The sequence below is a fragment of the Anser brachyrhynchus genome (genome assembly GCF_964034855.1).
Source record: "Anser brachyrhynchus genome assembly, chromosome: 14".
NCBI lineage: Eukaryota > Metazoa > Chordata > Aves > Anseriformes > Anatidae > Anser > Anser brachyrhynchus.
Genome location: NC_137709.1, coordinates 19,541,206 through 19,568,807, shown reverse-complemented (window position 1 = coordinate 19,568,807; position 27,602 = coordinate 19,541,206). Strand labels below are relative to the sequence as shown.

At 37.7% G+C, this 27,602-nt stretch overlaps 1 protein-coding gene across 12 annotated transcripts in view; it reads right to left on the bottom strand.

Moving 5' to 3' along the window:
* ATP10B (ATPase phospholipid transporting 10B (putative)) overlaps positions 1-27,602 on the bottom strand; it is a 156,107-nt gene that overhangs the window by 13,890 nt on the left and 114,615 nt on the right. For all 12 annotated transcript variants that reach the window (XM_080554977.1, XM_080554978.1, XM_080554971.1 and 9 more), the window contains 12 exons: positions 26,221-26,425; positions 23,174-23,259; positions 20,128-20,234; positions 15,754-15,885; positions 13,357-13,484; positions 11,956-12,208; positions 10,829-11,064; positions 4,758-4,937; positions 3,603-4,188; positions 2,955-3,061; positions 2,128-2,254; positions 447-631 (listed from right to left, as the gene is read on the bottom strand). In XM_080554977.1, the coding sequence (XP_080411103.1) occupies positions 447-631; positions 2,128-2,254; positions 2,955-3,061; positions 3,603-4,188; positions 4,758-4,937; positions 10,829-11,064; positions 11,956-12,208; positions 13,357-13,484; positions 15,754-15,885; positions 20,128-20,234; positions 23,174-23,259; positions 26,221-26,425 (2,332 nt within the window). The remainder of the gene's footprint in view (positions 1-446; positions 632-2,127; positions 2,255-2,954; positions 3,062-3,602; positions 4,189-4,757; positions 4,938-10,828; positions 11,065-11,955; positions 12,209-13,356; positions 13,485-15,753; positions 15,886-20,127; positions 20,235-23,173; positions 23,260-26,220; positions 26,426-27,602) is intronic.

Here is a 27,602-nt window from a genome sequence, read left to right as displayed (position 1 = left end):
TTAAATCTACACCTGCATTTTATTCCAGACTGACCCATATAATACTTTCCAAATGTCTTCCTACAGATATCACCTGGATTTACAATACCACTGTAACTGAAATTTCCATTGCAAGTGAAAAAGCCAAACACCAATATTATCAAGGAATCAGGCATATAAACTGCATATTATCTTTTTCCTACAGCTCACCAGTTAGGTCATTTAAAAAAAAAAGTTTATTTTTATTTGGAAACTTGTATTTTAATTGAATAAAATTCTACATAACTGTCTTGTGTTCAAATTCATCCTGTTACATGTGGTCTAAAGAATTTATGGCCTAATGTTGCTATGTGAACATCTGGTTAGCTGTGTCTTGTGGTGAATGCAGCCTAAAGCAAATCAGTGTCAAGCTGAAAGCTGTGAAGAAAGGGAAAGACAGAAAATTCTGTGCATCCCCCTGTACTCACCTTATTTTCTGTGTTTATGGTCAAGACAGTGTCCCTTTGGTTCAGGAGCTTACAGGAATATGCAATGTTAACTGCTGTTTCCTGTTTGTCTCCTGTCAACACCCAGATCTGTATCCCAGCTTCTCGAAGAGCTGCGATAGTGTCAGGCACTCCATCTTGCAGCCGATCTTCAATCCCTGTTGCCCCTGGGCAAACAGGAAAAGACAACATGAACTAGTTTTCTTTCATTTGGAAATATTTGGAAATCATCTTGCCAGTTCTTTTTTTTTTTTTTAAGAAAAGGTCTTTGACTTCCAATCATGAGCTTATCAAGAATTGTGCCAAGGTATTGTCCAGCAGATAAACACATGGGCACAAAATCTGCATTTGGATTAAGACCTAAATCTGTCATCAATCAAATTCTGACTCTTCATTTTCGTTGATGCTAGAACAATGCATTTCGTTTCTCCCTAATAACCCAAAATGACAATGTACTGGCAGAGGAATTATACCATATGCATTTTTGAAGTATTGCATCAAGCCCCATCAAAGCAACCAGAAAAGATGAACTTTGACTATTTAAATGAATGCTATCGTATTGCCAAGTTAGATGCTTCACTCATCAAAGGGAGAAGAAAAGATACAGGAAGCATTCTTTTTTAAAATGTGCCAACTTATAAACAGATGGACGTAAGTCACCACCTGAATGTTACAATACTTCTTATGTCTTCCACTAGAGGTCAGTTTGAAGATGCTGTAAATGTGGTACATTAGAGATAGATATTGATTTAAGCTAAAATAACAGTTTTTGTGAAATGAAGTATGAATGCACGCAGTGCCTTAAGAGTTGGCAAAGATAACATTCTAACAAGATCTGTGTTATTTCTTATATGCTTGTGCTTATGGTATTTACTGTTATTACTCTATTTTTTTAAATAATTGCATAGATTATGAGAAACCATAACGCTAATAGCTTGCAATCACAGAAATTCAGGATAACAAAATATGGGCACAGATTGTATTCACAGAAAGATGAGAATGGGATGACTCTGAAAAACAAAGTCTTAAATACCAAAACATTTTGAAACAAAATAGAAAAGAAAGCACTGAAGCCCTCTGTAATTTAACAGAATAGTATTGTTAGATACTATGGTGATGGATGATGTGCAAGTACCAAAGAGGTAAGTTTTAACATGAAATATCAACCTTTTACAAAATATAGAAAGCAAACATGACAGTGTAACAGGAGCAGGAATTCACTAGCAAGAATGAGGACAACAATTGTAGTTACTGCTTTTTATAATACAGTTCTATAACAGAAATTCCCTTGGATTTGTGCTCAAAATTGAAGTGAATATATACTGTTTTATGGGTTTATCTGAGGACAAAGATATGTGACTGAATTATGGGAACGTCATTATCTACCATGTCAGCTGAGCTGCAGTTAACAGCTGATGCACATGTTCTTTGCTCATGGCACACGAAAGTTTCGGTACACTTTTTCAAAGTTACTGCTGCTCAAAATGCAATAGAAATTGTTTAAGCACCGTCATTGGACTGTGTACACTTGCCCTGAGATTTTCAAACCTCAGAGGAAGCCTTTTTGATATAATTTAATATAAGCTGTTGTCTGTCTGATTGCCAAGAATATCACAGGAGAGCAAGTGATACTTCATGCAATGACAATTCTTATTTTAGCTACCCAGCAAGGTGAGTTTGGTCTCCAGATGCTGTGCTGTCTCCATTAACAGATCCTCTCTGTTGTCAATAGCAGCTTCTGCCTCTCGACGAAAGTTGGCCCATTTTTGAAAGTCATCCTCATTCAAGACCTGCATAACATAATTTAAAAAGAGCTCTTTTTAAATTTAAATAAGAGGAGAAGAATGCCAACATTCTGGATCACAGAGGCTTAACTCCTATCTGGGTTGATAAAGTACTGTGTTGCCTTTAAAACAACAGAAACTTTTCCATGAGAAGACTGCAGGAGCTGGTAGCAATGAGAAAAAAGAGATGTGCCTTCCTGTTTGTGGAAGCTAGGAATTAAAAACATGGCCTAGAGAAACTCTCAGTCCCACCGCCTTTATCTGGGAGTCTGTACTGGAGCACAGTTTCAGAAAGTTGCTCTGCAGGGTGTCTCACCACTTCTGCACTAAGGTATCAGGCTAAAATGCACTATCCCAGGCTGAAGGTAGGATTTTTGAAAGCTGAATGCAAAGCAAAACAGAAAGTTGGCTTTCTATGTCTTGCCTGAAATCACTGTAAAGAGAGCAAGCCAGAGCTGGCATAGGATAAACAGAAATCAATATTTTGAGGTTGGTGAAGAACCCATCATTTGTTCAAACTGGATAAAAACTGCAGAAAGAGAGGAGAAAAAGACTACAAAACAATCAAAGAGATGGATAGAAAGATGGTCTGTATCTGTCTTGTCCTCTGAAGTACAGAGGATTATAACCATTTAATTTTTTCCTATAAATATATTGATATATATAGAGCAAAGCTGTAAACAACATTAGGGTAGTGCCCTCCTACCTTCTTAGCTATGCACAGAGTTCGGAGGCCATCTCGGGCATAGTAGTCCAGATGCTTCTGTGTTCTGTCTTTTATTCTTTTCCTTCTCCTCTCTGTGTAAGTGTCAGCTGTGAAATACAAGGGAAAGATTCTACATCTTAACCACAGATCACTTCAGACCTAATGACCTAAGATTAAAAAAGAATGGGCAACTGAGTGAGGATTCCATTGTAATAGCAATCTCTTTCAAAGTGTTCACTGTGTGTTGCATAAACTTAAGATTGGTAAAGGTTCTTGTTTCCTTTAAGATGATATTGCTTTTTCTTGTTGTTATTGTTGTTGTTGCTGTTGTTTTTTAATGCTACAGCACTCTTGCTGACAAGCTGAAATACCATGGTCAGGCCCATATGAAAGTATTACTGCAGAGTACACAACCCACATGGGTTAGTGCTGTCAGTGAATGTTAATTAGCCCATTCCATATTCTCAGCACTACTCAGGTTAAACAAATACCTCAGTTCTGATCTGCAAGGATAACACTATGGAGAGCTTGTTCCTTATCTTTATACTCCTGATGCCTAGATATTATATTTCATGCAGAAGAGAGTACTGCAAACTTCTTGTGCCTCTTTGTAGGAGACACAACAGGAATAGCTCATTGGCTTATTACCTTTGCCAGAGTCTTCCAGCAAGTCCATTATAACAGAGTCAGCTCCTTTTGTGTAGACAATGACCTCCTTGGTTAGAGGGTGTCTTACCACTACAGACATCCTTTTCCTTACTGAGTCAAATCCCAAAGTGTAGAGGATATCAAAAGTCAAGAGTGTGCCTTGTGGCAACTGTACGGTCACCTGCTCAGGAGTCCGGGACACTAAAGTAAAACTGTACGCCTGGGCAGCATAGACAAGTGCTGCCTCATCTGGGCTCTCAGCCTCGTAACAGAAGTCTGTTGGCAAAGAACCGTGAGTAACAGACTTAAAAACCTCATCCAAGGAAGCACTGCCAATATCTGTGCTGCCCTTGTCCTGGAGCCCAGCGCCCCTACTGCTGTCACAGCAGTCGTTGTCCTCGTCACAGCAATCCAGCGCAGCAAGGTGCTCCCCGGTGTTCTTTGCACTGAAGCTAGCTCCTAGCTCTGAACTAGACTGAGATGATGAAAAAGACTGGCTGAGGCTTGCTAACTTCAGCCGATGAAATATCTGATGAATCTTCTCCAAGGTGATTCCTGAAGGTTTTATTGGTGGTGGGACTGTAACCTAGAAATATGAGAAAACCTTGGGTATAATATGGTTAAAAATAAATGAATGTGAGCTACAAGATACTTTCCAAAGCCTCAGTATTTTTCTTTTCTAAATGACAATAATAAAAAATGCAGCTATATTTTTTTCTCTTTAACTGTGTTAAGGGAATTCAGTAGAGGAGTCATTGGAAAATTGGCATCCGAATTTGATGGTGATTTGTGTCTCTGTTTCTGAAACAGAGATGAAATCAAGGCCCTTGTAATTCTGATAATGGCCTGAGAGATCAGAGAAAACCCTGTATATTCAACATATTTCTTACAGTAAATGTATTATTAAATCTAAAAGGAAAAGCACAGATACTGCGGTAGTCATATCTATTCATCAAACGTAAAGAGCCTTGTTAGGCAGGGATATACACAGGCAGTGAAACAGTAGACATTACATAAAAGATAAAAGAACTAGAGGAGAGCTCCCATACAAAACCATTTCTCACCACCTCAGGTTTCCCTGAACAGTGCTCCGTGTTGTTATTGTAAGCATAATCAATTTCCTTTGAATACTTAGTTTAAACAAAGTTAGATTACCCTCTGTCTTGGCTCAGTAGCTGTGGAGACCACGACTGTATTGCAGATGGCAAGGGCAAGAAAAAAGTCAGTAAGGGATGTGGCAGTCTGCATATGTATAAAAGGAGAGAGATTTTCAGTCTGGAGTGCAGCTTCTCTCACTCTTCTCAGCAGCCTGCTGTCTGGAGTCACATCCTTTTCCTGTAAGAGAAATTAAGGAGAATTATTCTCATTTATAACTGTGCTCAAGGAAGAGCTCTCAACTCAATAGTCTTCTGTTGCCTCTTATTGAATTCACACCTAGAATTATGTAAGATAAATGCCTTTTGTACTTAACATCTGGGGAAAACAGATGTATTTCTAAAGGCTGCATAACTAGATTATTAGGAAGAAATGTACCTTAAAATCGAAGAAGATTTCAGAATTTTAGTTCTTTTGAGATCTATCTCAAGAATAATCTATACTGTGTCCCCAAACTTTGAAACTGCTGACTAATGAATTAAAGGTCATTCCAGGTGGAAGTGGATTTGGGATCGCCCATTTCAGTGATGGAGCAGCAATGCTATTTCAACAGAGAACGCACCTTGTGTTTATAGCTTGGTTACAACAAAAAAGTGTTTTCAGAATCGTTTTGCTTTGTACCTGAAAGAGAAGCTGTCTCAAATTGCTCTTCCTCAGCTTTACAATAAACAGGTAAATGCATACGTTCTGCATTTGTTCCTGAAACAGTACTGTAATCTACTACCACACTCTCTCTAATCAAATCTAAATTCATAAGCCAAACTACTTAACAATGTTACTTATCTACAATTTAATCTGATGTAGGGCTACGGAAATATGACTTTTAATGGAAATTTCATGTTAGCAGAATTAGGTTTGGATTTAATTCAGGGCCATATTTAACTAGAGCTTCCCAATTTAAAAGACATCTTCTGTGAGCCAACACTTTTGGATGCCTTCTTTAAGGAATTGCCAAAGTGATTTAGCTGCTTTCTAGTTTATCTCAGCTACTACACTCTCCTCCTTCAATTTGGCACAGTTTTCTTAAGTTCCCTAAATATGCAACAGCTATCAATCAACCACCTTCATGGCTGTGCAGTGCTAAGCTGAATATGTTATGTTGTAACTCCTGCTTGCTAACATGAATACTGGTTCTTAAATTATCCCAATAATTGAAAATAAATCTATTGCTCATTCTGCAGCACAGAATTCAGCTGAGTTTCAAAGATAGAACCAGATAATGCGCTCTCTGCAACAGGAGGTTCTGGTTCCTCTGGCTCAGTGCTTTCATTCTTTTTTCTTTTGCATGTGGGCAAAAAATTTAAGTGCAGATGTAGTCCCTCCTCTAGCAAATTGACACATACTGAGGACAAGCCTTATTTTCAGGTATCTTCTCAGGCCTCTTAAAAGGAATCAGACATTGAAAAAGTAAATTGGTCATTCTTTAGAATCCGTTTCACAATGTCTTACTGCAGCAGCTGATAGATACCTGTGTGCCTGTTGCCTACAGTGCTCACTATTTACAGCAGTCCCAAATAGCTGAACTGGACAATTCCCATGTAGAACATATTATATGCAGACATAACTCTCAAAACAGTGATGTTGGGAATTATATTCAATTCAAAACATTAACAATTAGAAATTCTTGTTTGCCCAGCTATTCATATAATTTCCTCATGCACTGCCACAATTAGAATGAACCTCACCAACCACAAATTACTACACATGGATCTCAGCCTCTCCTATCCGTCACCACCCCACTCAGTTTTGTTTGCACATATATATCCACAATATCTGCCTCTAACTTGTGCCAAAAATAACAACACACACATAGGCATTCCATTTCAACTGAAACTTTCTGAACTCAAAATTTTCCTCTGGAAAAATGGAAAATTGTCAGGTCAATTGTGGTCTCAGAAACAAGTTTTAAATATAAAATAATACAGAAATCAATATTTTTCTCTCTTCTTTTCACATTCAGTGAAAGCAGGGCTGACGTGAATTTCCCTATTTCTCTAGTTTCAGCCTTACGGAATACCAGCAGATAAAAGAATTCAGACAAACAAGTCTGTTCATTGACCAGCCTGAATAAAACTGAATGAATAAAACAGAAAATGAAACAAAACAGCATTGATGATAATCAATTAAATTTACCATACTTTCAATGCTATGTCAGTAAAATGCTGATGTTATAAAATGGCTACTGCAATTCAGTTGTTAAGATCTCTGTATTAGTTTGATAGCATTTCTTCTACTTGATGGTGCTAAAACCTGATGATAATTGGACAATTGAAATCTTCATGAAATATTTCTAATAGCAGGGCACTGTTTATTACAATTAAGTCTAGAAGAAAATGTGCTGTCAAGATCTTACTTCATAAGAACATCTACAGGTATACAGAATAAATGCTAATGCCCTATCTTGTTCCAAAACTGATTATCATTTCATATTTTTCCTACTCTTTTAAATTTCCCTAAGTCTTGCTGTCAACCATATCTCCGTTGTTTATAGGACATTATTTTAATTTTTCCTCTGAGAAGTTGCAGCAGCCACAACAAATCAAATTAATTTGTCTCTTTTTGAGGTACTCAAAGAAACCAGTAAGGTGCCCAATGCCACCTTCAAGGCTCTGAAGTGACCTGGTGTTCTCTTCTTTGGCTGAAGGCTGTCCTCTAGAGGGCGAGACAGACAGGATAAAAATTGGTTTCCATTTTCATAAGAGGTGTGAAAGAACAGGTGAGTCTGTTCTTTTCCCAGTTGCATTAGATATATAGACATATCCTTCTCCCTCCAGATTTCTAATAAACGTTTATGAAAGGAATAAATCAGACACCGTATTTTCTTCTCAGACTCCTTCAGAGATTTCTGAAGTAAAGACTACACTGTTCTTCTGTCCTTTCCATTCCACATAAAACCTAAAACATACACAGACATTACACTTTTTTACGATATCAGCATAATACTATAGAACTTGTCAACAATTCTCAACTACAGACTTTGGTAATAGCGTGAATATCAGTTCAAACAGATTTGTACAGCTCAGTCTAATTTTCTGAGTGTAACTGTTAATAAGTTGACCTCTATCTTTTTGTATTTGCATCTCAAGATAGCAAGATGAGTGCTAACAAAAGTTAGGAATTTGCTTTTCCATTATCCAAGACCTTGTCATGCTCTTTACCACTGAACATACTTTGACACTGAATTTTAGGGGACTGTAGCTGGACACAGGATTCATCTTATCTTATGAACTGCATAAATGACATACAAAGAGGCTCCCCAAACTCTCAGGGATCACAAGGACTACAGACAAAAATATTGGAGGGGATAAAAACAGAAGGTAAGCCCTAGGATTTAGGCTCTGCAGAAAACCTACACTATTTTATTCCAGAAAAGAAAAGCAGTGCTATTTAGTTATTCTTGTAGGATTTGCAGTCTCCAGTTTAATTAACTTTATCAAATGCCATGAATTACCCATCATCCTCATCTCAAGCTCAGAGATGCACTGAGATGAACATGTTAATTAATAAAAGCTTTTTAAATTTCAGGAAAACATCAAAACTAGTCGAGCTGAGAATGCTCTCACAAACAGGCAGGCTGAAATACATTTTGTAGCTGCGGAGCTTTCTAATTGCGGAACTGCTCAGAATACTGAGACAAAGTCTCAAACATGCTGATTTGCAGGCACAATCAATTACCACAGTACAAATGCACTTAAAATACCATATGCAACCTGGTTACCACTGATTTGCATAAGGTTGATTGACAAGAGAATTTTGTGATCACTGCACAGATAATGCTCCTTTAAAAACTGTTCACATATAAATTTGACATTAGTAAGTGATTATTGTTTGTTTGGCATAGTTATTTTCCAATTAAATTCTACATTTTGTAGGATACTATAAAGGTAACAGCCCTCCTTCTTTAAAATGCTTTTATTGGCAACAGTTCTGATATGCAGGTGCTCACAGCAGATGCTGTACTAACCCTTACCCAAAAATCACTGTCTTCTCAGCAGTGCAAAGTTCTTCAATTTTCCCATTACCTGAGGCTACCAGTTTCCATGAGTAGCTTTCATGTGGCTGGCACATCAACCCTTGGAAACTCAGCATTTATTAAGAAAAAAGCCAACAACAACAAACTGTGTAATCTCAACTGCTGGCCCTTGGACTTTGTTTATTGTAGAAAGCAGGGCATTGTTTTCTCTTGTGTTTTGATGATGAGAAGAAGCTGAGTCTCATGATTTCATAGTGAGTATCATATTTGACAATTGTTGACTGCCACTGAATACTTCAGTGCTTTTATTTAAACAGAGACATTCATCCAGAAGGGCTCTGCAAGCCTTAAATTAAGCAATATTAAATGTGTGACTCAAGACACAAAAGATGGATTTTTAATGAGAAACTTTGACTACTGAGATCCAGTCAAGCCCACAATACTATCTGTATAACCATAGTTATACAGATGTTCCAGCTGTTCTTAGCAATGTACAAATGCATCAGAGAAGGTGATATAAATACCAAAGGACAGAAAACATATAGAGACAGAATTTTTTTTATATCACCATTTCATAAAAAGGAAATTGGTTTGGTAAATGAAGATACTACTGTGCATCATTTAAAAGGTATCAATATGCAGGACAATACACTGGGCAATACCTAAGTGTCTTCATTTTTACCAGGTCTTCACATTTGTCACAGAGGTTAAGCAATTTATTGGGATAGAGTTACAGCAGCTAAGGCTTTTTATTTCCAGGAGAGCAGCATAACCTCCTTCTAAAAAGCAGATGTTTCATACTAGTTCCTCAGATGATGCTTTTACAGAGGGGAAACAAGCAAACAAACAAAGGAAAACATGGCATTTTATTTCTGAAAGAAACTGAAGAGGCTTGGCAGAAAAAATATCACTGAGGAAACATATCTGGCAAGGAAGTCCTATATCACACTTCAAAAGTCAAGACCCATAAAACAAACAGATATAGAGAGGTTCTCAATACTCCATGAGGACTGGACTGGAAAATGTGAGGACAACTGACAACCCCCCATATTCCAAGAACAGGAGGAACACTGACCAATATCTACTACAAAACAGAGAAACTGAATGAGACAAGTAGGATCTTAAAATTAACCTAAGCTTACATCAACCAAAAAAATGTCAGCAAGTCAAAAACTCTGCCAAGAAGAACAACTGCAGAAAATAAAGTTCTGAGAATCCTCTATTTATTAGAATTTCTTACAATGAAGATTTGGAAGGGTTTTTTCCAGGCGTTTAATTTTAATTGTAATTCTGATTTTGAAAGTGTTTCACCTCCTGGAGTGCATAAAAGCTTTGTCTGAAATGTCTCTTAAAAAACTTTCAAGGAGAAAAAAACAGACTGACCTTAATTAGGTTGTGTTAGATTTTGGGAAGTTTCAGATCTAAAATTCAGATGAGTCTAAGGCTTTTCTAGAAGTGCAATGAAGATGACTCAAACTTCCATGTCAGAACTCGAGGTGAGGCAGAGGCCACCGAGCTACTGAATTGGGACAAGGCTGTTCAGCATCTGTTCAACATCTCACAGGGTCTGAGAACATAATCTGATAGACCTTTCTTGCTTCATTTATATTCTCTACGTGAAAAGTGTTGGGATTTTTATTTTTTATTTTTGTCTCAAAGAAGTGCAACACTTAGCTTTTGACACACTAACAAACCATACAGAACTGCTCTGGAGAGCACAGCTTTTGCATTTGGCATGCACAGCTCATGGGTGGCTAAACTGTTTATCGGAGACAATATGTTGCAGTGCTGATAGCAAAAGTAGTTTGTGGCATTCTGAACTGTGTTCAGACTCAGACTTCAATCCCATAACCTTTTCCCAACCATCATCTTCCAGAAGGACCTATACTGCCCTTTTCTGCAAAGCCAGGCTCCAGGCTCCCATCTCTGCTCACATCCCCAACTCCTCTTGGCACAACCCCAGCCCAGCATTCCCATTGCAGTCTACCTCACCTTCCTGCCATGTCAGTGTACCAAAACAGTACAAAAAGCTCATTCCCCTCTATGCGAACTACATATCTTGTAGTTAAATGTGCCAGCTCGATCTGTTTGTACTCACAATGGTGCTGCTGAATGCCACTTGAGATCGGTTGCTGTCACGACGACCAAGTGACCTATTCCGTGTATGCCCCTGAAAATGAGCTCTAGCGCTCTGGCACCTCCTTAAGGGTCTCATGGTCCTTTGATTATAAGTGCCTGGTCTTTCAATGTTCATGGAAGGAAGTGTGAAGTGTTGAAGTTTTGCAAAATCCGCATCATCTAAATCCAACTCCTTATGGGTTTCCAGGCGCTTGGCTGTAAACAGAGAAAATAAAACATTCTCTCTTATACTGTTCTTTGCATGGCTTAGGAGTAATTCCTTGGTTAGTTACAAAAAACCTGAAATAAACTAACCCAAAGCTAAAACAACTCAAAAGCCATAATCAGAAAAACCTTCACTATCCACTTTATTTTCTGGCAACTCCCTCTCTGCAATATTTATTATTGTATGAAATCAAAAATGCATTTCAAAGTGATCAGTCATTTTTAAGGATTTCTCCTAAATGCTAAGAGCTGCACTTTGTAGTTGTCTGGAACAGGAGAAAGAAAGAAGGTAATTCACAGATTTGTTAATGCTCTCTGTCACAAAGCACAAGCATCTTTTCAGCAGCTTCTTGCCAGCTAAATTAAATCCTTTGTGCTATGTAGAGAGAGAAAGTAGCAACCAAGAAGGGGTCTGAGTAAAGATGTCCAGATTTGGCGCTGGATGCCAAAAGATTTCAGATACAGACTGCAGCTAGGGTTGACTCTAGAAGATGTAGCTGCACCTTCTTTCATATTACACAGAAGTCTATGGCAATTACTTTTGGACCCACTGAGTTTGATTAATAACTAATTTCAGTTTGTGAGCCTACAGAAGATTGCCTAGCATTTATTTAGAAATGAAAATGTTCTTTTTGCACTATCAAGAGAGTATTCAATGCAAGGCAATGGGAGGTCTGCAGAAGGAACCAGAAAACCTTTCCTATCTGTCCTCCAAATGAGTTAAAACTTCACTTTAGGAATCTCCATAACAGGAGTCCGTCACAAAATGGAGTCAAAACCACAAATTCAATCAGAAGTGTCAGTAGGTTTAAATATTATTATTTAAATTAATAAGATTTACTAGCTCAGAGAAAAAAGAAAGTTTAAAAAAGTCTCTCCTACCATTTTCCTGATGTGAAAACTCATGTCCATCAACAGTACAGCGTCGGAATACCATTTTGTTTTCTGTTAGTGTCCCAGTTTTGTCTGAGAAAATATACTGAATTTGTCCAAGATCTTCAGTAATATTTAGGGCTCTGCACTGAATGGGCAAATCTGCTTCTTCATCATAGAGGTCAATGTCATTGTGAATTAAGAAGACTTGGCCCAACTTGACTAACTCAATGGACACATAAAGAGAAATGGGGATTAAAACCTGAAAGAGTGATGAAAATCTCAGTGAGGTGTGAGACAAGTCTTATTGCTTTCTGTCAACAGTTTCCTGGCACAAGTATACTAACATTTTCAGAAAAAAACAGTTCTTCCTAGAGATGTATTGTAGGACCAAATAATAACAGTTCAATAAAAAAAAAAAAAAAAAAAAAAGAAACCTGCACACAACAGCAATGGATAGCTAGGGACAATAAGTCACAAATTTAAGACAAAATTATTTGAACCAAATCCAACGATGAGCTGATGAGTCTGAAATTGGATTCTTGGCTCTCTTACAAAGCACATTTTCTGGTCCAAGGTACATGCATGCCGTTCTTCCCTCCTGAAACTCTGAGATGATGCACTAGCATAGGCTAACTCTTAATGTAAAAAAGTTTCCCAAGCAATGTCTTTGCATGCAACACTTCCCATCCACTAAATTCCCTGCCATGAAATAATCCTGAATTCTTAAGGTGCACAAATGTTCTGTTTAAGTAATGAAGGATAAACCCGTAACGAATCTCTGAGCAGCTCAGAAAGTTATCTTCATATTTCATTCATATTAAAGAAATTCTGTTCACTTAAATCTCAGCAGATAAGTCAAGAAATCAGAAAAGTATGATTTTTTCCCCCACCCTATAAATTGTTCTTCACAATTAGGTTTAGTCAGACTTAAATATGAGTATCCTACTTTTAATTCATCTTATTTCCTAAACCAGCAGAGCCATACCTAGCTATTATTCCCCACCGGCAAAACAATTTTTGTTTCACTGTCTTCCTGAGATATTAAGTGGCATTCTTATTTAGGAATGATGGGCATAGGCAGAAAAAAAACCCAAACAACTGATATTTCGATGTAAGCATCCTCTTTAGTGCATATCCTAGAGATTCTGGAGCTATTTAAAGATATAATACATGTCCTTCCTATCTATAACTCTGCGACGTTTCAACATCAACAAAAAAAAATGTGTTTTGAAAGAAAAAAAAGTATATGTCGCACTTCAATGTTTTGAAACACTCTTTACAATATTTTCAAATAGGATTTAGAAGGTACTGCACAGCTATTACTTGATACTAATTTTTCATTGTTGATTATAATCAGTTATGAATAGCTTCTTCCTTGAAGGTAACAGAGAAGTGTTCGTCTTTTACCTGCAGTAGGATTATCATAGTCAAGAACAGGTAGAAACCAGCAAGAACTGGAGACAGAAAATTGCCATTCTCATCTGGGACATCATAAGGTGGATGTTCTGAGAAGCTTCCAGCCCAGACGCCATGACCTGTTGGAATACGTATGATGTTGAAATATACTGAGCAGGAAGGTGATTATTTTCATCCACCTGTCCCACAAGGCTCTTAGCTCTGTATACATCTCTTCTCACTCTACCTCTTGTTGCTGCAGGATTCCATCTCTGCCACTAGCTTTAAAAGTCCCCAGTGTTGAAGACTCCCATTCCACTTTCTAACAGAAAGTATAATAGCTTTTATAGAGAGAAGCTGAAATCTTTTTCATCCTTCCTGACCATTCTCAACTTCCACCTCTCTTTGTTAGCACATGCTTCCTATAATTCAAGCTAGGCAGCTCTTTTTTACTTTTCCTCCATTTCCCATCAGTTAAGTCACACCCCCAAACTGCTTCTTCCCCTGTACATTAAATATCAGTAGATTTCATTGCACTACTACAGCAAAGTCTCCAGTTCAGGACTTACCAACATCCCACCTGGACTATTTTACCATCTTTCATATTGCTCTTACTGACATAAACTTTGCTTAGGAATGTTACTAAATTTACATATTCAGAAACTTGACACATAGCTAGGACAAACAATCCACAGTGTATCATTCATTGCTCCTGATGCCATTTTCCTGCCAAAAACCTCTATTAGTCCACTTTGCATACCCAGTTCTGATAAAACTTCTATTAGCATCAATTAAACAAGTGGTTGTTCTGCAGCATCTGCCTACTAAAATGCTGCCAAAGGAATTAAAATTATTTCAGCAATATTTTATGGCTAGAGACCTCAATCACAACTGAGGAAGGACGACTATAGTTGACAAGTCACTTCTTACACCCATTTTTCACTCTACGCAAGAAAAATACCGATTGATCCATGAGAAACATTTCTTCTTGTATAACAGCCTTACGTTCAGACAATGTTGCAAAGCAAGAACTCACGATAGAGCTATGGGACCATTTTATTTTTTTAACCTGAGCATATAAATTGTTTTCTTTAAATGCCGGCTTTTTCATCTGAGACTACCTTAAACCTTAAGTTAAAGGACTTTATTACTCAAGGGCCCCTACACAGAAGAAAAAGACAAGTCTCTAAATCGACATGACAGCAGCCAGGGAACAATGAAAATAAAGTCTCTCTCTCTCCCTCGCATAGAGCTTAGTTGTCAAACTGAAATCCCATTTCTGTGCCAAGAAAGCCCACTGCAACATGAAGCAGCAAAATTAAAAAAGTGATTAAGTCAGTTCTATCGTTCATCTTTTTGGATGGCCCTTACTTCTAACGGTGTTACACTGATGACTGGCTAGTGGGTCACATCACAGGCCTCTGGGGAAGGTTCACGAGAACTTGACAGGGGCACCAGATTTGACTTTGTCTCTACAAAACTAAATCAAAGCAGTAACACTAAGCAAGTTATCACTGAGATGAAATCGATTAAAAAGAACAGGGGCTTTGAACACAAATTGTTCATGGGAGCCTCTGTTATGTCTTTAAAGCAGTGACCCATTCAAAACTCAGCGGGCTTAAACTCTGGCCCTTTTCCTCAGGGTTAAGAAATCCCATTAATCCTGACCTGCCTGGGACAGACTGCAATCAGAGCTGGAGGGCAAGAGGGTGCTTACCTGCAATGAAAACAATGTTTTTGAGATCTGCAATGTAGTAAACTACTGTCAGATAACCGCAGCCCACCAAGTTACCATATTCAAGTGTGCTCACATGAAGGGAGGCACTGCAAAGCCCCCAGAAAAATGCAGACCGTTCCTAACTAAACACTTAATTCATCTCAGCCTGCTAAAGGGGCCATTGGGAAAGAAGGTAGCTGTGGAGATTGTAAACTGAATGAATTACCCATGTGCAGCTCACGGGTTGAAAATCGGATACCTCTGGCTAATATCACCCTGAATGGATTCGAGGAGAATGTCACTGAAATGAAAGTAAAGCTACATCATTTTAATTCTGTAGTTATACATGGAGAACAAACATCCATTCAGGAAGCATATCTCAATTTGTTAGCACCGATTCCTACAATGCATTAACCCAACGGCTTTCACTTGCCTGCTTTACACATATTCTGCCACAGTGGAGATGAGTCTTATGTGAAATATTTATAGCCATGGCTGAGTTTCCTTCCATCTGAATTGCTCAGATTTGACATTTTAAATTGTATATTGGAAGACCAAAGAGCCTAAAGATTCCAAAAGCATTGGGCCTTCAGCTCTAGATCTGATCTCACTCATGTCTATAAGACCAGTTTTAATCACCATATAGAAAAAAACAGTCAAATAGAAAGAAGATTTTTATCAGTGCTTCACACCTATGGCTCCAACAAGGCACATTGCGAACAGGAGTCCCACACACAAGAAAATATCCATATTCATCCGTCGCTCTATCTTGCTGCGCTTATAACGAGGACCATTGTTATTTAGCATGGCCTTGGTTTCGTGACCTTCAAAACACAAACAGATATCGTATTTATGTAATATATATATATTTTAAAGCATTTCACAACGTGGGAGCAAGATGCTCATGACTAATGCTAATTTAACTTTAGTTTCATTCAGTAATTTTATTGCCCATCTTCTCATTTGACTGTACATCAGAACATATGATAGACTAAATCAAGGGGTTTACAGAAGACCTCCATTATATTACAGCTTTCAGTTGTCATATACATTTTACTTCCCCAAAGACAGCAGATTCAACAGGAACAAAAGGTTTGTATCAATATTCAAATATCCCGAGATTCAAAAGCACAGATGTGCTTCTACATAACAGTCAAGTCTCCCTGAGAATAGAAGGAAAAACAACAGTAATATTGAATTTTGGTATTTTATAATCAACATGATTAAGTGCTATACTGATTCCCAAAACCTACATTTGAAAAATATTTTAAATATTTTCCATCAGCTATTTAGAAGCCACTAGGCATATTTCCTACATTAACTTAAACAGTATCTGACGTCAGATCCAGCAGTGAAAGATACTAACGTTGCTTAGTTTTTCACTATGTGGATGTTAAGTGCTAACAAAACAGTAGGACAAGAAATAATAATAAAAAAAGCATACCCAAATCATAAAACTTACTGAATTAAAATTGAGTTGGTATATTTGTAATGGAAAAAGAGGAGTTCTGTAAGAAGCTAACAAGCAAAAATTGCATTTTCTATTTTATTAATATTATCTAAACTGTGGCTCCACAATTAGCATATTTGGATACCATCTGTTGCTATATTAAATAGTATATTTTATGTTTATTCCTATAGTCCTTTCCCTGGAAAATACAGGCCATGCAGACTTGTATTTTACTATTATTTTGTGTGTGTGTTTTTTACATGTGTGTTCAGCATGTGAGAGGTACTGTTTGCCATCTATCTTTTGGCTTTTCCTAGAGAATTTTAACTGAAAGCTGGAAGTAAGGTATGATTTAATCACTCCTATTGGATTCATTCCAGCTTTACATCAAAAGTTATTAACTGAGGGAGACTGCAAGACAGAAAATTACCCTCCAGCCTTATGTTCAGGACATTCACCCAAGAGCCAGGACTCTTGGCTTCCTATTTCAATGAACATTCAATTATTTACACAACTCGGAGCTATGCCAGTGGGACCAGTTTATACCACCAGTGCTCCTCTCTTTCCAACTCATGTATATGTACACACTTGCTTATTCCACATAGGTATTCAGGATACAACTTGTGAAGCAGGAGGTGTGTGTTCACTCCCATGTAGGCAGAACTGAGAATGAAAACCAGGTCTTCCCTTCAGTGAACAAATGATCTAGCCACCGAGTTACACAGAAATGGAGAGTACTACTGCCTGCACTTCTGTTCCTCCAGCAGCTGTGCGAACCTTGTTCCTCACTTTTCTTTTATGTCCGGCTTAATAGAGTTTTTTGTGTTGAAAAAAACAAACAAAAAACATGACAAAGCCAGCTAGTCCACGCAGAAACCCTCAAACGAATGTTGATGGATTTATTTCAGCAAGAAAATGTGAGGAGCTTTATTTCCAAATTTCATCTCTGTTATTCCCTTCCACTTCAGCTGACCAACAGGAAAAGGAGTGTTCTGCACACCTCTAATAAGGATATCACTTTGCAAAAAATGTAATGTCAGAAATAAGAGAAACTACTCTTTTTTTTTCTCCTAGAGTCCTCATGGTTTTGTATGTCGTGTAAGGCAGCACCTCACCTATCACCCCACTGGTACATTATCTATCAATTTCTGGATGCTAATGGGCTCATCTAAAACTTGTTTTCATTCTGGTACTTTAGTACTTGAAAAGCATATAATTCTTGCTGCTGTCCTCATTGCAATGAGAAAACTATGTTGGCTGTTGGTCTGTAATTAGGTTTTGGTGCATTAGCGCTATTGCTTTGCGTAGAACCATTTCGGTTGCCATGAAAAGCAAAATCATACTTGGGTCAGATGAGAACTACACAGGCTAAACAATCACATTAAGTGATGGCTCGGCTCTTCACAAAGGCTTCCATTAGATAGTAAGTTTGAGGAGTAATAGGGTTATAAAAATAGAGAACGTGCCATGTTGTAATGTGACTGATCTTGGATACTCAGAAAAGGTCAGAGACCATGATTAAAAGCCAGAATATAATCAATGTCAAAGAAACCTAGAAATGAAGCAGGTACTGGCTCAAGTGAGTCTAATTTTAGAAGAAAAGGAATAAACTTTTATACTGACATTAACAATAAGATGACAACTGGAAATTGAGTTGAAGACTTACTCGGACCAATGAAATCACATCTTGAGAATCACTTTAAAACTCCCAACCTTTGCTGCTGGCAGCTTAAGCAACATTAACAGAGACCCACATTGGAATCTGTGCTGATGTTGAAAGGAGCATACTGGGAAATGACTTGACCAAAGAGAAGAAAAATAGAAATCCTTACAGAAGAAGATAAGACCTGTTAAAATGGGTCAAGAAGATGGCCATGGAAATGAACAGGGGGTTTGAACACCTCTCCTATCAAGAAAAGTTGTGAGAGTTGGTGTTAAGCTTGGAGAAGAGAAGACTCCAGGGAGATGTTATAGTATATAACAATATATATATGTAAAAAAATAAAACAATATATGTATTTTTATATAATACATATTATTACTATATATATACATATATAGTTATAGTTATACATGCAATATATAAAGGGAGCTTATTAGAAGATAGAGGAAGACTTTTTACCTGGGCCTGCAGTGACAGGACAAGGGGCAATAGTTTTAAACTGAAAGAGGTTGGATTTTGATTGGATGCAAGGAAGAACATTTTTTATGGTGAGGGTGGTGAGACAGAGAAGTTGTGCCCCTGAGGCGTTCAAAGTTGGGTCGGATAGGACTTTGAGCATCTTGATCTAGTGAAAGATTTCCCTGCCCACAGCAGGGGGGTTGGACTAGATGATATTTAAAGGTCCCTTCCAACTCAGACCATTCTATGAATCTGTGAAGTTACTCCCATGATTCCTATAGAGACTTTATATAGTAGGTCCAAAAAAATGAGTGATATCCTCCTCTGTCTGGCACTCCTCCTTGTTCTGGTAGGCACCATCCTCATTTGTGATGTTCAGAAAGACAGGTGTTGAAAGACCTACAAGGTGAAGGCTATTTTGGAAACATCTGGGAGCTGTAGCCATTTAAAGTCTACTTCCATAGCAATGAAATAAAATGGCTGATTGTTAGGTAAAATATTATGAATTGTGGAGGTCAATGTAAGGTAAATGACTCTTGCAAAAATGGTGACTTATTTTCTCTTAGGTATCTCAGCCTTGAGGCCTTCCAGGCTGCTGGTTAGACATACAACAGGTGACATGACTTCCAGAAAGGTAAAAATAACCAATAGTGATGTTAATCACTGTTTTTAACCTGACTTTTATTTCATCAACAAATAAAGAGGGCATAAGGAGTTGATACACTGGTAGTCAATAGGCTGCTTCTGGAGCAGAAGAGGGCATGGCCAACAAAGTCAATGATAAATCGTGCTTACTGAATAGAAGTGGTGGTAACATTCCAAAGGCAAAAGAAGCTGAGAAAAAAAATGAGCTGACCCACTGCTGAACCTGGCACTGCTGCGCTTGATCTGAGCACTGTCACTGTCTTGCATGGTTCATGTAGATTACTGCATGAAATGCACAGTTGTAAGGACACACACTGTCTGTGTCAGCACAAACCTGTGGGGCTGCCACCTCTTCTGTAACCTCCAGCTGCTTTTCTACTACTTCCCATGTGCTGGCACTGGCACCAGTTGGCTTTATGATGAAAACTAACCTACTTTTTTTGCTGGGTGGATCTTTAACTGCATCAGTTTCTGCCCTGAGGAGCCAATGAGACACCTCTTAGGGCAGCAGTATAGATTTTATAACCAATGAAATTATCATTATAATCAGAGCTGCAGAGCTGAGAGTTAAACTCACCTTATCAAATTTGACTTGACCAGACATTTTTGCATAAGTGTAGCAAGATACTTGACATACGCAAGTATACTGTCACTTGCCAGAGACCCAGTACAGGACTTGTTGGCTTTGGAGATGGATGAGTAACACCTTTACTTCAAAAGGTTATGTATTCTTCCCTCTGTACTACCAGTTCTTAAAATGTTAAATTGTGGTGCGATGCTAGACTACGCATATTTACTTAAGGATATTTACAAGGAAATTCTATGAATACTATAGAAAGTACTTTTTACCTGCATATATAACAATTCCTACTGCAACCTCAGTGTTTCTGATTGTACATCCACGAAGCAAAAGGCTTTCAATGTTAAAACCAATCCGTTCGTTATTTGGCTTTTCCCTAGAAAAAAAAGAAAGTAAAATAAAGCTATGTCCTTCTCTGTTCTGAAACAGTATTAAACAAAATTTCTGCATGCATGTCTAATTCAAGTTGAAACCAAGGAACTGCGAAGGCCCTACATTGCTTGTATTTCACTCAGCTTCAGTAAAGACTCCAGTAAGAAGTTACAGAGAAATTTAAGCATCTCTAAAAGCCCATTGACATTTTGTATGCATTATGATATCAATAGGATGAAATTTGGCTTTGACCTAGTACCTTACGTGATGAATTCAGTATCTCATAAATGAAACCAAGATACGTTGTGCAACCTAATTCAGTTTAAATTCTGTCAGAAAGTGGAGCAGTTTTTGCCTGCTGGTAGAAGTTCAGATGAATGTATCAGCACCCTGCAAGAGGTCTCTCTACCAACCACCGCAGGGCTTCTCATCTTTGAACCTCAGTTCACTTGAAAAGTATCTAGGCTGAGGCTTTCTTCCTCACTCTCACGCTGTTTATAAGACTTTTCATCCTGGTTGAAGATGTCCCATTACACACCAGATCCTTCTGCTAGTAGAAGAGAGCAACAAAAATTTGATGGAAATTGTAAGGCCAGCACCCCATCAGGCAGGCAACTTGTTACTTCCCTCTGAAAATGAAAGCTACTTCTCATCACAGTTTTTTGTTATGCATTCTGGTAGGCTTCTCCTGAGATCTCTACAAAAACTGAGATTTTTCAGTTCAGTCACTCCAACTGGTTTTGTTATTTAAGTACCAGCATAAGAAAAGTCTTATTCCAGAATATGTATCTTTTCCTACTTTCTGTTGGATATTTAGCATTGCATTTACCAGTAAACTGCAGCGTTACTTAAATGGGAGGCAAGGTTAGGTGCTTTCTCAGGGCTATGTACAATCCTATGCCTATTTGCAGCTGCACGTGACATGACATAAAATGAGTAAAAACATTGAGGTGCCAAATACCTACAAGCTGGCAGAATAATAGGTTTGCTTAAAGAGTCTGCAGAGGAAGATTGTAAGGCAGCTCTGGCTTGCAGTGTTAAAGCAGGAGAAGCTCACTGCTGTAAGCTGGAGTGGAGGCGTATGATTTCCAAAGCACCTTCAAATTACAGATGCTCAGTTGTCTTCACTGGCATTTGAACATAAGGGGAGTGATGGAGTGATTACGGAGTATTTTGTGTATATGAAACCCAGGCTTTGGTGCAATGAGATTTAAGTAACCTATATGTGGAGTTCTATTAGTTAATAAATTTTAATTCAATTGTCTTTGTTAACACATTTTCAGAAATAATGCCAGAAACATCTTTCTCTGGAAATCTAGATTTAGCCTTGGTGAAATCACTTAACAGAAGCCTTCCTGCATCCCCTTGAGCCGAATTTGCTGTGGCCAGGACATGTCAGATGGACATCACCAAGTTCTTATCATTTTTAGCAGAGAGAGTTCTGTACTGCTACAGTCTTACAGCAGGGAGGTAGATGATCAATAATTTATTAAAAAAGACCAAAGAAAAAAAAATGCATTTTCCAAGGAAAATTCTTTCATCTATCCCTGAATCAGGGAGAGAAAGGTCCTCTATTGCACCAAGCAGGTGAGATAATATACATTTCCAAAAGAGATTTCTGTTACAGGCTTTCAACAGAGATTCGAAGATTTTGAAGCCAGTCCTGGGTCCTAACGGTGTGTTTTTGTGTTTTCTTGTGACATATTGCCTACATTTATATAATCTCAGTGCTCTTGTGCTGTATTACAGCAGGCTAATTGGAACGATTGCTTCGATTTAGATTATACCCAGCGGTCCTCAAAGCCAGCAACTACAGCCAGCAATCAATACAAACTTGACCTGTTTTTACGTTTTAAGATATCACAGTAGAGGGGAATGACATTGCTATTAGACACATCATTCTTACAGGGCATAAATTCTCAAGACCAGGTTAGGAACAGTCAGGGCTGATAGGCGAGGATCTGCTGGTTTACTGATGTCAGAGGATCTGGCCATTTGCAGCTATGCCAGATGCAACGCTCTCTACAGTGCCCTGGCAGAGACATTAACTATTAGTTTAGCTACTAGTAAACCTAAAAAAGTCAGGGCGTGTACAGGCATGCTGATACATTCATACAAGTTAAATTCTTTAAATTTGTTGCATGATGTGGAGAATGCATTTGGTCTGGGGCAGCAGCTTATTTCAGACAATTCCCTGGTGTGGGAATCAGCATGGATCAAGGATTATTCTGGAGAGGCCCTTGGGAAGCAGCTGCCCTGTATTCAAAAGTAAGAGAACTTTAGGACACGAGCAGTACCATACAAATTGATCTTGTAGCCTGGGAAATATCTGCTGAATTTGCTAGTATAGATTTCCCCATTATGCCTATCCCAAAATTATTTAACGAAAGAAAGAACATGAGGAACAGAGGATGCAGCTTTTTCCTCACACAATTATGTTTACATTCAAAAAAAAGCACTTTTTTTTAGACTAATGCATTGGCTCATTAGGATTTTTGGTGATGTCTTTTGCGTTCCGTCCAGAAGAAAATCCGGTTTGTTTGTTAGATCCCGGATACCCTTTCCCTGTGGCCACAAATATGAAGACATCAGAACCCATGCAGCCAGATATCTTTACACATAAAGAAGGATTTAGATTTAACATCTAGCTTAGCCTAACCCTCAGGTCAAACATAAATGCACATATATCTGAATTCTGAAAAGAGCTGAAGCCTTGTGAGAACAATTTTTATAAAACAGCTGCAAATTCAATGTCAAGCCTCAGTCCTGCCTTGCCTTAAAACCCAGATTCCAGTCTACATTTTATATTGACTTCTGAGTTCAGGAATAGATAATAGCGATGTCAATCAATTTCTGCAAAATATGTTGCTTCCCTCCATATCTCCCCCAAGTGAAATATTAAAGCTAAGACACAAAATGAACTTGTGGGTTACAGATACTTACATGTACCCTTTGAATTTATTGAGATCATTGTTAGGCATTTCACAGATGATGGTGTTTTGGAAAAATTCTGGTTCAAATAAAGTATTCTGCAAAAGAAAACACACTGGGAGTGAGCATCAAATACAAAGAGTACTTGAAATGCTAAACACTAACACAAATGGGCTTGGTAAATGCACTTCACCAAACAAACAAACAAATAAATAAATAAAAGGTAAAACCCTGCCCTTGGATTCATACACAGCCAGACGGTGCAGCCAAGAGCGAAAGCTGCCTATAGTTTTAATTTTTAAATTCTCAAATAGCACACAAATAAATTCTTTTTTTTTTTGTCAACAAAAATCTATTTCACCATAAGCAAACTTAATTGCAAAAAATAATGTAAATTTTTTTTTTCAGAAGGGCATTATCACACTATAGCAGATCTCCTTTGCTGGATTAACAAATCCTTAAATTAAATTAAAAAAATGCTGTGTATTGGACAAGACAACACAGATGCTGGTTAGTAAATGCACCTGTCTTCATTTAAGGTAAATGTAACAAAGTTCAAATTCTTTATGAATCAAAACAGCCTTCAGCCAAAAGCAAGATCAGCTGAAAATAATTTCAATGTTAATATGGATTTTGAAATATATTAGAAAAATTGCTTTACTGGTAAGGAATACATGATCACAAAATAAGAACTCGCATACTTGAATAATTTGAATACAGTCAAATAAATAAGACTAAAACAGACTAACAGCAAAACAAATAAACAAAAGTCCCAAAAGAAGGAAGGGGGGAGAAAGAGTCCTAAGTGCCAGGAGAGACAAATCAAGAAGGAGCTTCGTAGGCTAAGTGCTTACTGAAAAAGATCTGGGAGCTGAAGCAAGACACACACTTTTGCTTGATTTCCCTTACTCAAGGAAACCGGCTTGCTTTTCGGCTGCGTGAAGCAGTCCAGAAAGCTGACAACATGAAAGGTACACGATTGCCATAACTTTTTCTTTCTCAGCTGAAAAGATACAGAAGACTTTCATTTTAGATCAAGAACATGTAATAAGAATGGGATGCGAGAAACATGAAAGAGAATCATTATTGCTGTGTAATAAAAGCGTTAAGAGAATTAAAAACCACTTGAATCTAAACTCCTCCCATTAGGAGATTCAGAACTGGAAATCAGGTCTGCTGCTGTGCTTCCCTACCTTCTTCTAAAGCAAGAGAGAATTCCAGAAGTTAGACTCCTTCAGAAAATTCAAATCTTAAGAATCCTTCATTGAAATTCATAAAAGCTTTGGCAGACTGCAAGAGCAATTCCTCACAGTGCTAGTTCCCAAGTCTCTCTTTTTTTTCTTTACTGTGCTCTAATTCTTAAATTATTTTCTCTCTCCTGTTCTTCTTTTTCTGAGCAATACATAGATTTTATACATATACATACAAAATAAAATGTAAGCACAAACAAGTAGAGAATCTGATCTAAAAAATAAATTTTGGAGGAAAAATAAAAGCTTGATGATATCAGGGCATTTTGTATGCCTTCTGCCCCACATGGTTGAATATTTTTACAGTCTCTTTTAAGATCATTGCTGAATCTTATTCAACTCAGTAAACTCAAGAGAAAAATCAATACTTATTTGGTTATCCTATAAATATTTGTACAACAGGAGAATGGCAAGATGCAAGAGGAATATGGAGAGCTCATTACTCATTGAACAACCTAATAGGTTTCTAGCTAGAAAGGGGTAGAGAAAGATGATTCTTCTCAACACATTTTCTTCTGATGACAAGAATTTTACTATAGAAAATTCAAGTTAGAAAATGGCTTAAAGAAAAGAAAAAAAAACCAACAAAACAGCTTCCTTCATCTCTGTCTTTTAAAGTTATGTGAATTCAATATTCCTAAGCATATCCTAAACCAAAGAACTAACCTCAGTTCATACGTATTTCATTCCTCCTTAAAGAGTCACACTTTATAGATGTAATTAAATCTGAGAAGTTTTATGGAGCACTTAAATCACAAGATTAAACAAAGCTCAAAGAACAAGGAAGTAGTAGTAGACAGGCACGCTAAAACCAGCTCGTATGCTATTTAGCACACTGGGTTTTTTTAGTCAACATACTGTTTACACTAATAATTTAAAATAACAGGGTAATATAATGATTATTTGAGCTCTGACCTTCCTGAGCACTGGGTATCACCATGGTCAGAAATGCATTCCACTTTGCCTATGTAACAAGACTTCGTATGTATAAACACTTCTGGGCACACAGTTTATCTAAATAATGACTCCAAAACTTAAAAAAACAAAACAAAACAACAAAAAAACACGAACAGTTGGTCTGAAGCATAATACAGCACATGGGTGTTTTCTGATTTGAAAGAAGACTTCTTCATATTATAAACGACTGAGGCAAAAGTTTGGATTTTGTGTAACAGCACAGCCTCTAAAAGAAAAAATGGAAAACCTCATATATAAAGAATGCCCACATGAGATTGGTGCAGTAGCCAGCTGAACAATCAGCCTGTTGAACAGCCAGAACAATTCCTACCTGTAAGTGTACCTGCCTGGTGAAAGAGCAATAGTACATCAGCTGCAACAGGGAAGCAAAATCCATAAAGAAGCATACAGCCACTCTGGAAGGGCTGCACGAGCTGTCTTCCAATTTCTATGCAGAAATAATTCACTCAGTAATAGCAGCTTTTCTATGGGATGTGCTCTGACTACTTGCAGGGTGTGGATGGCTTATGCATAGGAAAGACTTGCTTCAGTAGCAAACCTGAGTACTGTGTATTGTCTCTTAGGAATCCATTGATGCAGTTTCCTGCAGGCAACTACCGTCTGAGGTAAATCTTCCCTTTTATACAGCTATCCCTGTCCAAGAATAACAGAGAACTTTTGGGACAAAGTGCTGCCTTCTGCCCAGGGCATTAGCAGTAACAGCAAAAAATTTTTGCAGGTGTCTTGAAGAAACCAGCCCATCAAAACTGCTGCACTTTGTGGCTGCAGCTGCGGTGCAAACGGGCTCAGACCAACCCCTGTCTGCATGGGCTGCATTTTCAGTAGACTTACCTGGCCAGAGAACCCCATCACGACTCGTCGTTGTTTAAGGTTTGTCTCCCCATCAAGGTTTGCTGTTTCCAAATGGCAGATCCCATTTTGATCAGAGGAGTACAGCAAGAGGATATCAGCTGGGATGGTCTCATTACACTGCAGCTGCACAAAATCCCCCACTTGTACATCTTTCCAACACTTTTCAACATAGGCACGGTCCTTCCTGTTGCATTAAAAAAACATCATGGGTAAATGGTGACATTAGGAAGGCAGGCCCCCTGGTTAACAGGGCTTCAATAAAAGAAAATAGGCCAGTGGTGGCACACCGTTGTAATTTTTTAAGAGAGATAGCAGAACACCTAGAAATTACTGCTTTAGACAGTTTCATAGTACTACTTTACCATATCTCTCATTCAAAATAAAATATCTACCTGAAATAATAATAATAAAAAAAACCTACAACAAAATTTCTCGTTCTAGTGTTAGGCTTACATTCTCCACCGTAAAACTAGAAAGGTGCTCAGACTAAGAGGTATTTTAAAGTATCTTATGCAAGAAATTCAGACATTTCTCCAACCGTATTCATTGGTTTTGACTACGACTAGGTCTCGGATATTTTCCATCATCAACATATAGACCCTGAAAGAAATAAACCAGTATCACAGCCTTATTTGCTTCAGGTCTCTTCAATTTGTAATTCTCAAAAGCTAATTTCGAGTCTTGAGCTTAGGACATAAAATCATCTTCAAAAGGTAGAACAGCATGCAAATGCTCCTTAATATTAAGAGGAAAAAAAACAAAAAACAACTGGAACTCAAGTTTAATGGAAAAGGTAAGGGCAAGAAACAAAGAGCTTCTAAATTTAAAAAAAGAAAAAAAAAGAAAAAAAACAACAGCCATGGGGTTCAAGGAAAGGAAATTACTATTTCATCAACAAACTAGTGTTCAATGGTTTGGGATATAGCATTTTCTGACATTACCTTTCCAATAATTAATCTTTCATCTGCTCTTCATCAACTAAGCAAACTGAGAACTGCACAATAAGCTTTAGAATTAGTTAGTTAGAATGAGAAAACTGCACAGGAAACAACAGCCCAGTTCCTCTAAACTTTTGAGAGTAAATTATTTTTAATACAAATAATTGAATCATCTTAGGTCTTCCCTCTGTAAGACCGAAAATGCTTATAACACAAATGCTCAAGATGCACACTAAAAGGCTTTTTGTAATGACTCAGTCCCATTTTTACATAAGTTTTGAATCATCCTCATTTATTGCCTGAAGAATACTGTCTTTCAATTAAGTGCTTGTTTCATGAGCATTGATACAGAAGATAAAATGTTTTGCTCCAATTCAAAGGCACACATCCAAGCATTGCTTCAGAGTCAGGCCAATACTTCCT